At 33.9% G+C, this 13,866-nt stretch overlaps 1 protein-coding gene across 1 annotated transcript in view; it reads left to right on the top strand.

Moving 5' to 3' along the window:
- Window positions 1-12,748, top strand: part of LOC140452438 (uncharacterized) — a 58,114-nt gene extending 45,366 nt beyond the window's left edge. The window contains exon 9 of the mRNA XM_072546703.1: window positions 8,398-12,748. Coding sequence (XP_072402804.1) covers window positions 8,398-8,689 — 292 coding nt within the window. The 3' untranslated portion in view covers window positions 8,690-12,748. The remainder of the gene's footprint in view (window positions 1-8,397) is intronic.
- The last annotated feature ends 1,118 nt before the right edge of the window (window positions 12,749-13,866 follow it).

Raw genomic sequence — 13,866 nt, 5'->3', positions numbered from 1 at the left:
GATTCTGTGTGTCGCTCCTCAATCATCGTATTAATCGTAAATCATCGTAAATAATTTTTGGTAGTTTAAAGGACCTATAAATTTTTTAATACGTATTTGAAAATCCGATATTTAATTTTTTTACCTCACGAGACTTTAAAAAAAAACATCAAAATTGGTTGAATAGAAGCGGATATAATTGAAATGTTTAATGTTAATTTCGATTCAGCCACGACGGCTGCTCTCCCGTCAATATTTTGACGAATGGACTACTTTTAATTGACATATTAACCAATTTGTAGTGGTCTGTAGCTAATGTACATTTGTACCCAATTAGTGCTTTGTATAGTTTAGGTTTTATTTGAAAAACAGATCGTAAAACCTTACACTTTTATTGTAAATCGTAGGTCAACTTTGACCGATCATAATTCCGGAACTACAACTGTTTTTTAGTATTTTTTCAATAGTAATAATAATTCTTAAGAGTTGAAACTAGCATTGTCTTATGTAACATTTAATTACAGCACTTTTATGTTCTACACAAAATATTATTCTAAAACTAACATTTCTTGAAATATATGCGAAAAAAGTAGGAAAAATATCGAATTTTTTGAATTTTTTCCATATTTTGTTTAATAAAAAGTTGAGCCCACAATTGATAACTCACGCATTGTGAAATTATCGTTAGTAGTGATACTTTGGAGCGATTTATGCAAAAAACTGCGATTATATGTTTCACACCCAGCTCCAAAAAGATACCGCCTGGACTATTTTAGATGAGAGTATTGCGATTATTACCTCCTTCTTTAACAAGATATACAGCAGCTTCCAATTACCAGACAACTGGTTAGAATCAATATTCATAACTATTTCCAAGCAAAAGAATGCCAGACAGGGTAAACACTATCGACTTATCAGTTTAATGAGTCACATGCTTATGAAAATATTGCATTGTCGCATATAAACTTTGTGAAGGGATAACTGGTGATAAAAAGTTTCGTTTCCGAAACGGCATGGGTACTCGGGAAGCTCTTTCTTGCATGCATATACTCTTATAAAAGAGCATTGAGTTTAGGAAAAATATAATACGCATGTTTAGATCTCCAGAAAGCCTTCATATTTGAACATCTCAGATGTTATTCGTTTTCTGGACCTTTGGTACTTTTAGGTTCTCTATAATATTTTTAACTTCTTCGCTAGTCGGAGGCATCTCGTCATTTGTCTGAATGTCCTGATTGTAGTAATATACTTTTCTTCATATTTTTCAATAAGTACATGGTCGATCTGGTCGATTACTTTTCCATGAAAGTAAGTGCTCTTCACAATCAGATTATTTTCTTTGGCGAAGTCTATTAGCAAGTTGTCATTATTATTTATTCTCTGTTGCAAACTGTATTTACCTATCGTATATGTATAGATTTCTTCCGTGCCAATTTTTGCGTTTGCAACCCCTAGTACCACTTTCAGATTTTATTTAGGTATCTTTCCATATGCTTTATCCAAATCACCGTAAAATTCCTCTTTCATTTCTGCAATCATCTCCTCCCATGGTGTTAGTATGTTCACAAGTGAAATCTTTTGAAATTTACCTCTTATTCTTAGAATACATAATCTTTCTGACAATGCTTTATTTTCAACAATTAACTCCTTTAATTTTTTATTTATTAGAAAGCCTGTTCCCAACATTCTATTTGTACCGCCACTATTGAAGAAAATATGGTTTTCTATTTCGAGTCTAATTTGCCCTAACTGCTAGTTTCCTGTAAATCTATATCAAATTTGTATTTATTTAGTACTGCAGCCAACTGTTTTAGTTTTCATTCCTCAAGCGACCCTCTGATATTCCTCGTTGCCATCTGTACGTATTTTTCCTTTGCTACATTGTTTTATTTTGTGCTAAAATAAGTTCTTCTCGTTTTTCTTTTCCATGTCTTGTCGTTTCCGTTGCTTTTTCACTTTTTCTCGATTCCATTTCCATATTTCATTGTCAATAAATATCTTTTGAAATCCAAACTTTCCTCTTGTTCTTTTGTCCTTTGCATAGTTTCTGATTTTTGCTTGTATATCTCTTTCTACTTTGGCCATATCGTCATTTATATAGATCTTTTCTTTTTAAGTTTTTCAATTTATTTTTATTTTCATAGCTACTATTTTTTCTTCTCTACTACTTAACTCAACCTAACATGATTTCTCCCCCAATTTTTCGCTACGTTTACTGTTAGTTCAGCTCCTATTTTTTTCCTGATAAAATTTTTCATTATCTCTCGCAATTCTTCCTGTACATTATATTTTATTGTCGCTCTACAACTATATTTTTTACTCGTTTTTCTCTCTCTATTTTTTCAACTCTTTCTCTCGTCAAAGCGAGCTCTTTTTTTAGTTGCTCCATTTCTTTCATAGCTTGTTCATTGACTTTCTTAAGATCTTTTATTTCTTTTTTATATTCTTTAATCTCCTTGAGCTCCTGGCCTATATTTTTCATATCTTCGCAATGTGCATGTAATTCTTTCTTTATTTTCTTCATGTCATTCGTTAGTTATTCTATCATTTTTATCATTGCTTCTAATAAGCTTTCATTTTCTTCTTTTTTTGGTGTTATTTGTGTATTTTTTGTTCTTTTAAATATCTTAGCTTCTGACTCATCTATTATAGTAACTAAAGTTAAATCTAAGTTAAATATAATTTAAACACCTAAAGTTACTTTGGAACCCTTTCCGGACAAGTACGTTCACCTTTATGTTTACAATTTGGTTATCTATTGTTTGCTTATTTTTTTTTATTTTTTTTTTTCAGTATTCACTGAGTTCGTCTGTACAGATTGTTAATTAATATAATTATTTTGTATTTACAGTTGCTAAAATCTATATTTATCTTTTTCACTTAGTTCTGAGTTTAATCAACGACATTATGATACACAAGGAGCGATTTTTAAACACCTTTTCACTTCAGGTGGTGATTTGAATGGACATATTGGTACAGAATGAGCAGGAATAGAAAAAGTTCATGGACATTTGGTGATGGGAATAAGAAAGATGAGAGAAATAATATGATTAACTTTGCAGTGGCATGGGATTTGGCTGTCATTAATACGTTTTTTATGAACACTGAAGACCAGAATAGGAGTGAGGAAAGGGAAGAAAGTCAGATAGATTTTGTGCTGGGAGAAGAAGTCAGCTAAAAGAGGTTACTAACTGTAAAGTGATAAAGGGTGGGTGTGTAGCTAGTCAACACCGACCAGTGCTAGTGGATACCGAGATGATGGTGTGGCAGAAAGGAAAGCAAGTAGGACACCAGAAAGTAAAGTAGTGGAAGTTAAAAGTTAAAGGATAAGGATTTGGCAATGGTTTTTAAGAGTAGAGTGCTGGAAGAGCTTGAGGAAAAAGGTACGGTAAATGACTGGTGGGAAGCCAACAGTAAAGTTGTGGGTAAAGTGGGAGAGGAAGTGCTGGGAAAAACATCTGGTAAAGGGCCTCCTAGAGACAAAGAAACTTTCTGGTGGAACGATGAGGTGCAACAGAAGGTTAGAGAGAAGAAAGAGTCTAGAAAGAGATATGACAGGTCCAAAAGAGAGGAAGATAAGGATACATACAAGGTGGCAAAGAAGGAAGCAAAGCGCGGTGTAGCTATGCTAAGGAAAGATCGTCTACACAGCTGTGTAAAGAGTTGGAAACACCCCAGGGGATGAAAAGGTTATACAACATTGCTAAAGCAAGGGACAAGTCATCAAAGAACTTGACCCACGTGCGGCAGATTAAGAATGGAAGAGTGTTAAGAACCGATGTTAAAATAAAGCAAAGATAGTAAGAGTACTTTAGTAACTTGCTAAATGAATAACATCAGAGGAGAGACAGAGGATGCGGGATCCCAAATGAGAATATAATACCAGGGATAGCGAGAGATAGAGGTGTCGCGGCGTTAAATAGGATGAAGAACGGTAAGGCAGTAGGACCTGATGGAATACCTGTAGAAGGCTCTAGGAGAGGAACGGCCTGATATTTTATGGCAAATGATGAATAGAATATATGAGGAAGAAAGGATGCCCAATGCATGGAGAGAGAGAGAGAGTGTGATGGTATCATTGTATAAAAATAAAGCATTCAGGACTGTAAGAACTATAGAGGCATAAAGTTAATGTCGCACACAATGAGAATTTGGAAGAGAACCGTAGAGCAAAGGTTAAGGAGAGAGTCATCGATAGAAGAACAGTTTGAGTCTATGTCAGGAAGGAGGATAACGGATGCTTTGTTAGTGTTGAGACAGTTGATAGATAAATACAGCGAGAAGAGAGCTACATTTGATATTTATAGATCTTTAGAAGGCGTACGACACAGTTCCCAAACGAGAGCTATGGAGATGTATGAGAGAGAAATGGGTTTCTGAAAAGTACGTAAGGCTCGTGAAGGATATGTATGAGGGAGCGTACACCAAAGTAAGGACTGCTGTCGGATTGACCGAAAGTTTTCCAGTGACGGTTGGTTTGCACAAAGGTTCTTCATTGAGTCCTTACCTGTTTAAGCTTGTTATGGATGAACTGACAGAGAAAGTAAGGGAGGAGGCTCCTTGGTCAATGTTCTTTGCTGATATTGTGTTAGTAGAGGAGCACAAAAGAAATGTTGGAGAAGGACTGTTGAAGAGGGAAAACTTAAAGTTAGCAGGTCGAAAATGAAGTATATGTGGTTGGGAGGAAGAGAAATGGTTGGGGATGTAGAATTGCTTGGAGAGAAGCCAGGACGATTAGGAGAATTTAAATACTTTGGCTTCTACATAACGGAAAATGGGACACTAGATCGAGAAATTGCCAACAGGATACAGGCTGGTTGGTTTAACTGATCGGGGTACTTTGTGATCGAAAAATCGGGGAAGGACTGAAAGAAAAGATATACAAGAGTGTGGTGAGACCTCCGTTGGTTTACGGCGGTAAAGTGTGGCCTGTAAAGAAGATGGAGGTAGCAGAAATGAAAATGTTATGGTGGATGTTGGGTAAGACTAAAAGGGACAAGAACAGAAATGACTTGATTAGGGAAAGAGCCGGGGTGACTACAGTCTCAAAAAAGATTCAAAAATGAAAACTATATGGGAGGAAGAAGAGGTAGAGGAAAACCGAGGAGAAGGTGGAAGAAATGTGTGGCAGAGGATTTAAGAGAGAAATGGTTTAAGTGAAGAAGAGCCGATGGGCAGAAATGATTGGCGACGAAGAGTAAGGAACAGCGACCCCTGAAAAGGGAAAAGCTGAAGAAGAAGTGTCGGCATAGATCGCAGTAACGAAAAAATTATAAATAATAAAATATGTAAAATATGTGTAGGGTAAGGAAAGGTATATTGGTGATAAAAACGAAAAATACTAATAATATAGGAATTCGAAAACTAAGCAAGAAATAATGTTTGCTTTATTACGTTACTTATTACTTGAAGTAAATGTTTAGAAGAGTTAATTTAACAAAAAATGATTAATAATGATAGTAAATGTCAAATTGACATACAAACTTATGTTAGGTAAGTTGGTGACACGGTAAGGTATATTGGTGATAGTGGTTAGGAAATTTGGTGATATTATGGAAATTGTATATTTAATCAGATATTTAAAAATTTTATTCCATACAATTATCATATCTATAATAAAGTTTTTCATCGGCGTCAGTATCTTCGATAGATATGCAAATCTCGTGGTATGGTGTCAAACAAGCACAATACAGCACTGAATCCATTGGGCTCCATTTCTTTTCTTAACATCAGTTGAATAAGGACTCCACATAAGCCACACTCCCAATCATCTATTTTAATTTTTGTTTGCTTTTTGGACAGATTTGTATGAAGTCGAGGGCTGTTGCTGAAGATTTTCTGTTACTGAAGTGTTTTCATTTGTCGGTGTTAAGCATTTCGCACTTGAGTCCCTTTTTCTTGACCTCTCTGGACGTTTTGAAGCTGTTGGTGCTTTCAAAATATTATCGACTGTGGCTTTAGGATTTAAAATAGAAGTTTGAGGTGCTGCGTCAGTTGAAACTGGAGAAGCAGAAGCTATGTCAGTTAAAGATGAAGGTCGTAATGCTTCTTTTGGAATAACATCTCCGTTTAAAGGACATATGCCTGTTTTTTTAAAAGCATTCTCAATGTTTTTCTTTGTAAAGGCGCTTATGTAAGCTGGATTCAAAATGGAATAGAAGTTGCTACGATTTGGAGCATCCGTAGGGTTATTTCTTATATAACGATTCATGCTATCGCGCCAGTAAGTCTTAAGTGGCTTGAATAGTCCCATGTCAAGTGGTTGCAAAAGATGAGTGTAATGAGCTGGGAAAGTAAATAGGTAAACTTGATTATCTTTCGCTATTTTCAAAACTTCAGCTCCAATGTGAGCAGAATGAGAGTGCATCAACAAGACTACAGGACGTTCAGGTGGTATCGTAGTGATAAAAAAATTTAACCATTCCAAAAACAATTCAGAATTGATCCATCCTTTAGGAGATAATTTTATTAATGCGTTGGGAAGGGCATCATTTTTAAGTGTATCATTCCATCTAACACCTTTAAAGATTACCATAGGAGGAATCCATGTTCCATCAGCACAAATGCATGCTAAAATAGTTTGAGTTTGACCTCGTTCAGCGTAGGATCTTTTATAAACATACTTTTTACCAATGCCGGTAACAACTTTGGAAGGTTCACTACATACGATAATTCAGTCTCATCGCAATTCCAAATTAAATTAGGTTTGTTTTTTATATTGAGTTTCGTAAGAACATCATTCAGTTTCGAAAAGAAATCTTTGATCATAAATTCATTAGCTATGGAAGCTCTGTAGGCCGAAAGAATTTCTGGCACACGAAGGCACAAGTTGTACCTACTTTTAAAACTATTCCATCACCATTTGCTTGCAATGCAGTTAGTTGACGGCAAGAATTTCTCCTAACCATCAACTTTAGCAAGATCATAAGCATATTTTCTAATTTGATACACGGTTAGTCCAAAACCCAATTCTTGCATTTCTATAATATAATTGTAAAGCCTCAACTCTAAATCACATGACAATGCAAAAGGCCTTCCCAGTTTTCTTACCGAATCCTCTTCATTTGCTAGGTAACGTTTCAAAGTGCTCAATGGGACTTCTACTTCCTTTGCAGCTTTATGTATAGTCTTACCTCCACTTCTTACTAATCTGACAGCGTTTTGAAGTTGCTGTTGATTATATTTTCTATATTTACCCTCTTTTTCCATTGCCAATCTAAACGTAAAAATTAAATAGGTTATTTGGTGATAAAAAAAAGTTAACAGCTTTTAAAAATAAAATACATTTACGGATTCCTCAAAACAATACCTTTTGCATAGTATACTACACTTCTCTATTTTATTTTAAATAAAAGAACAAAATATATCCAAAGTTAACGTCTCAAAAGTTCTTGAAAAATGTGTGCAAAAACACTAAGAAACAACAACCGCAGTTTAAGGAATAAAAACCTACCTTGGCTAAATCACGAATTCAATGCAGCTTTTTTTATTGATAATTAGTTTATTGAATGTTTTTATAAAGTTTTATAAAGAAAACGGCAATTATTCCAATAAAAATGTAACCAAATATGTAACAGTCTTTCACATTCAATAAGAAATGACTCCACTATCGCACAATGGTCAAAACAGTCTGTTTACTAAACGCAGGTGCGCGCATCGCTAAATCGGAATATATGTTTGTCCTGCTTACACTCCTAGCAACTTACTAGCGCTGTGTCATGAATGTGCTTGCATAGGGAACTGTGTGGTAATCTGATTAAAAATTATCACCAAATTACTTGTATCACCAATATACCTTTCCTTACCCTATAAGATCGAAGGCAACCGTAAATACGTATTTCTGAATATTTGGTCGTCATCACTACGGTGCATGATGAATTTTTTTGTTAATTTGCTGCACCCTACTGATGACGACCAAATAGTCAGAAATACGTATTTACGGTTGCCTTCTATCTTATATACCTACATATTTTATTATTTTTTTCCTTTGTTGCGAGCTATGTCGATACATTCTACGTTTATTTTACTATGAACTCGCATTAACAGTTTCCTATTACTTATATAATATTCCGGATGGGAAAAGATACTGTTCAAGTAAATCAATGGATTGATATTTGATATGTATTATTCGGAGTGTGATAAAATTGCTTCCATAATTATTCAAAATCTAAGCAAACGCTCCATGTGAAATTTCTAACACACGGGTTAAATCCGCTTCACACTTTTACCTTTTTTTATGTGGTGGGTATGCTTTGGCCGTGGTAATTTAGAATCTAAAGCAATGCTTAAGTATTTAAATTCATTCAGTATTGATAAGTGGCTTCTTCGCCGACTGAGTATTCAGGTATCCACAATGTATGCCTGTTTTTTTTCGTTTTTGGGCTGATAATGATATATTAATAATGTTTTTGTTATTAGGTACATGAATAGTGGTGATATCACAAACTATGTAAAGAACCAAGCAGAAGTCGACTTTCCCTTGCGAAATTTGAGATTTGGTACTTCGAGGTACAATTTAGTTAGTATTGTTGAACACACGGGTACTATGTCGCATGGACATTACTTTGCCACAGTTAAGTTAGATAACAAACGTGATGATTGGTATTTGTTCAATGACGAGACTATTACTAAGTATTCTAGGCCAGTTAATGATGATCCTCGGATAAAAACCTCAGCAGCGGGATTCTTTTATGTGCGCAACTCGGTGTAAATTCTTATATGTGATAATTAGTATCAAATTTCGTTTTGGTAAAATATTTTTGATACAATCTTATAACGACGCTGCTTTAATTATTATATTAGATAAGTGCCTCATGTTGTTGAATGTTTGTTTTAGAGATTTATTGTAACGTATAGACTTTCACATTTTTTTTATACTGTATTATTCGATATCTTTCATGTACATGGATTTCAAAAAATGTTTTATATGTGAACCATTGTACTAAGGATATTTACACTAGAAGTTCCCAAGAGTAAACAGAGCATCAGTGCCTGATGAGGTTAAAGTTGAGCATTCAAAATTAACTGCTGTGGTAATAGCATACAAAATAATAAAAAACGAGTAAGAAGTTGATTCAATTCAGTCTTGATGAAAATGACAGCAAAGTATTGTTATACAGTGTTTACTTTAAAGTTAATTGAACACTTTCCAATTTTAACGTTGAAATCTTCGTGCATAGTTGTTGTATTGTGGGATTAATAGAGAATGTAGGGAATGATGAAATGATATCATGTGGCGTTTTTATTATTATATTAAATTCATTACTATAAATTGATCTGTTCTTGTTGTGTTGGCATTTCGTTTGTTATGAAATACAAAAAATAATTGCTGATTCTCAGTATTTTAGGTCCGTTTACATTACAGAAATCTTTTGTGGCTAATTTAAAACTACACGTGGCAACTCTAGAAATAATACCAATAAGTCCTAATCTTTATTTCCACTCCATAAACCATAGGTGAAATGGAGAACTGATTTTTAATGATATTAAATGTTTTTGGGTAGCAAATTTTTTCTATAAATTATTTTATTAAAAAATGTACATATATAAGTCAAAATAACTACAATTTTGCTAGGGAATTACTATGCAATCGGTTGTACTGCGACGGCGTAGAAGTGTCATTGATGAGTCGCAATAAACTTTAAAGGAAATAATATATACTAAGATGCTGTCTTCATATACTCATGTACTCTTTGTTTATAGTTGGGAACGTCTTGTTTAAGTGTGTGATGCACTATATTACTTTTTAAAGCAATTTCACTATTTCTTCAAAACATCGAAAATAAAGGATATTATACACTATATTTTTCTTTTGAAATATTTGTTTCTCCAGGACCAATACCCCATATAACGCGGCAACAGTGTAGCTATTAAAATTTTGTCGTTACTTTGTAATTCGTGCAAAGGTTGTAAACAAATAGGCCACAAATTGTCGAAGTGACCTTTTCTTTAATAATAATTTTATAAAGAAACTTTACCATTGTTTCCGAGTAGTATGGTTCGTCTCAGAGCCTTTTTTCAGCAGTGAGGTATTACATGAAGTATTGTGTGCAATTTGAGACATACGGGACAACTGCCAGGATTATATTTGCCAAATGTGCACTTGCTACGAAATTTAAGTGGTTTTTTATTAGGACAATTTATTGCAATTTGAATTAAAAAACAAAATTTGTGTATTTACTTACTTTTGTATATACTATTCTAAATTAGTTTGTTGGAAAGTAATAATTCAGTTGTCAGAGATTTGACCCCTAAGAATCATACGAACAAGCTGAATTTTGCCGAGAATATCAATTTTGGGACCCCAAAAAAGTTACAAAAAAGTTTAGCACTTTTACCTCCGGGTTTCCCCCTAAAACCCCCATCGTAGAGGGGTAAAAACTCAAAAAAATCGAAATGTGTATCAAGTTGACGGTAAAAATTCGATATCTTTTGATCAGAGTGTGAAGAGTTTAAAGGTGAAGAGCGCAACTTTCTTGTAAAATTTTTGTATTTTTCCACAAATGAAGTGAATTTCTATAAATATGTTTAATAAATAAAGGTTGCGCGATTTTTGCCATTTTTTACAATTCTCGTGAGATTAATAAAATGTATCACTTTAATTAACCGGTCAAAGTGAAATTTCTATTTTTGGAGACCAATCTTCAAAACCTGTAACATGAAATTTGAATTTTGAGTTGTGGCAACAAAAATGAGGCATTTGAAATATGACTAAAAACGCAGAATTTATACTTTTTCATTACAAACAATCCCACGTCGCGGGAAATGCCTTCAAGAAGATGGTTTTGAGTGTAATTTGTAGCAGAAGATGTGTAGTTTTGAAAAACATACTAATGTAATTAAAAAGGAGCAGTTTTAAATGTTTTTTTTTTTAGATCATTTGTAATGTGAAATTTCAAATTCAACGTTTTTTGAGCATATTTCAAATGCCTCACATTTGTTACCAAAATTTCATATTAAAGGTTTTAAAAATTAGGCTCTAGTTATCGAAACTCCATAGTCAAAGGTGAATAGAAGAGATAAATTATTGTATTGATCTTATAAGAATCATAAAAATTGGCAAAAATGGCGCCACGTTTATTTATTTAACGCCTTTATAAAAACTCAGTTTATTTGCGGCAAAATACAAAAATTTGACACGAACGTTGCGCTCTTCACCTTTAAAACGCATTTTGATTTTTGTCTATAGTACACTCTGATCAAAAGATATCGAGTTTTTACCGTCGAATTGAAACAAATTTTATTGAACATGATTTTGCGCGCGTAACTGACATTAACAATTGCCGATCGCTTCCAGCGTTGTTCTACAGTGAGAGAACGGTTCATTCTACATAAAAAATGCTAAACATTTTTGTTCAAAATTATCTTAGCTAAAATTGACATTCTCGGCAAAATTCAGTTTGTTCGTATGATTTTTAATAAATAGATATTCCAATTTCAATTTGTCATCATCATCTGTTAACCTCTTGCATCCACTGTTGGTCTCCATAGGTCTCCTCGATCTTTGTCTACTGTTTTGTTCTATCTCGACGTTGTTCTAATGCTTTCAGTACTACCGGCAATTCCACGGTATCAAGAGCTTTCCTTAAGTCAACGAATAGTAACGCGCGTGGTTTATTAGACTTAACATATATTATATCAGTGTTTTAGTGCTTGTAGGTTGGCATTTGTTCCATAGCCTCTTCTAAAACCAATTTACTCCTTAGGCTGATAGAAAACTAATTTTCCTTCTAAACTTATATATTGATAGATATAGGGACTGGGTGTGGTGAAATGCCAACCAATTAAATATCTGTTCGTCAGTATGCTTTCCGAATATATTAATATATTATGCAATATGATGGTTTTCCTTGAGAAGTAACCAAAGACAAACAATCTTTTGTCTCTATTTAGCACACGTGTTAGAAATAAATGGAGCACTAAAAAAGGCAATGAGAAGGACTATACTACTGTTACGACTTTATTTCAATTTAGATTCAAGTCCCAGTTTTTCTTACATACAATGGTTTTGGATTATATCTATAGAGATCGTGATATAATCAATAATTTTGTATCAATGTGTAGCCCGAACAAATATCTATATTTTCATTTTCCAATAAAACAACCACCTCATTTATATAGCAGCTGGTTCTACTTTCTTTGCTTCTCACTGTGCATCTATTTTTGTTTTCTCTCTTTTGTGATACATTCATCCATGGAGTTTTCTCTTATTGAAAAATATGTGTGTTCTGTCGAACATTCTAACATTCCGTGTAGTTAAATTGTGATTAAATAACCGATTAAATAATCCTTCCCATATCCGAAAAAACATGTTTTTCAAAAATGTAACTTTATCAGTTAGATCTCTTGCAAAAAGCAGATCACAAAAAATTTAGGCGCGGTATTATCAAAAATATAAGGACTTTACGAAGTTATGAGAAGTTACTTAAAATATAGACGATACATTAATATGAGAGGATAAATGGCAGGCAGTTCTGTATGTTTATCGCTATTTAAAATATGACAGGGTTATAATTTTGTTTTAAACTATTAAATAATCTTACATCAGTATACAGGAAATTAACAGGAACTTTTATTATATATTTTTCTTTCACCTGTGGGGCATCTCCTCTAGTTGTATTCCTGGTAAAGGTGCCCACTGTTTATTATTTCTTTATTTTATACACAAATTAATTTGGTTGTAAATCTTGTATTTGTTTTTATCATCATTTTATAATTTTGTATAAGTATTTGTTGTCTATAGAACAGAAAATAAACATTATCCAAATTCCTTGTAATGAATTTTTCTTGTCAGTCTCCTAAGCGCCTAGATCAATTCTCTAGTAGACTGTTTACTATTTATTTAAACACTGCAGTACTGCTGCAAGCTAGCAAGTAATTTAATTGAACCCAGCCTGAGACACTTGTACACAACTTGAAATGACGTTCGGGTGTTCATTAAAGCGAGGTGTATTAATTCTAAATGCCCTTCACGGGGGGTCCTGGGTATAAGAACTCTAACATGGTTTCCTAATCGATCAGTACGGGCTATCGTAAGGCGCTTTATTCCTGCTATCTTCTTGTGACTTATCCGCAAATCTAAAATTGCTTACTCGTGCCTCAAGTCTCCGCTCTGGGCTATGCCCAGTTCGGCGACTTGGTGCTCGAGGGTCAGGGTTTTTTGGTTTGTGTTAATTTTTTTTTGTTGGCTCTTACCGGGGTTTATTAGTATATATTTTTTAGTTTTTTGTTGGTCGAAGCCGTTTTTTGTGGTTTTTTAAGGATGTCTGAAAAATATCTTAATTAGTGGGCCTACACAATGATTGTGGGTATCTACGTTGATAGAGCTACGAAGTATCCTCTGATTTTACATATACGCGTTTGGCCAGTATCAGCTGTTTCGGGTGTTTATCCTGGCTTTTTCCACCATCATGTCGGTCACTCGGGCTTGTTGGAATTCTCTGAAAGGAAAACGTTCAGCGTCGTATCTGGGTACGTTGACTGCTTCTCTTAGGCTGCGGTTGTGGGCCGCTTGTATCCTCTTCTTATTTGTTTTCCAGGCATGTCCCTATATGAGAGATGCATATGTTAATATAGACAGTATGATGCTATTTATCAGTCTTACTTTAGTTTTTATTCTTAATTTGCTTTTCCTACCTGCGAATCCTCTTATTGACGTTTTTGCCATATATGCTTTTTTTAGTGTGACGTCTACATGTTTTTTGAAAGTTAGTCCCTGATCCATTATGACTCCCAGGTATTGTGCATCACTTTTCCATTCGATGGGTTTGTTTTGCACCGTCCAATATTACTTGTTCTCTTAATATTTTTTGAGATACTGTAAATTTTATATGCTTTGTATTATTTTCATTAATGACTAGGTTGAGTTTTTCAGCTGAGGTTATATCT

This window comes from Diabrotica undecimpunctata, chromosome 10, assembly GCF_040954645.1.
Source record: "Diabrotica undecimpunctata isolate CICGRU chromosome 10, icDiaUnde3, whole genome shotgun sequence".
Classification (NCBI taxonomy): domain Eukaryota; kingdom Metazoa; phylum Arthropoda; class Insecta; order Coleoptera; family Chrysomelidae; genus Diabrotica; species Diabrotica undecimpunctata.
Note: the sequence above shows the minus strand (reverse complement) of the source record. Positions and strands in the feature narration are given on the sequence as shown.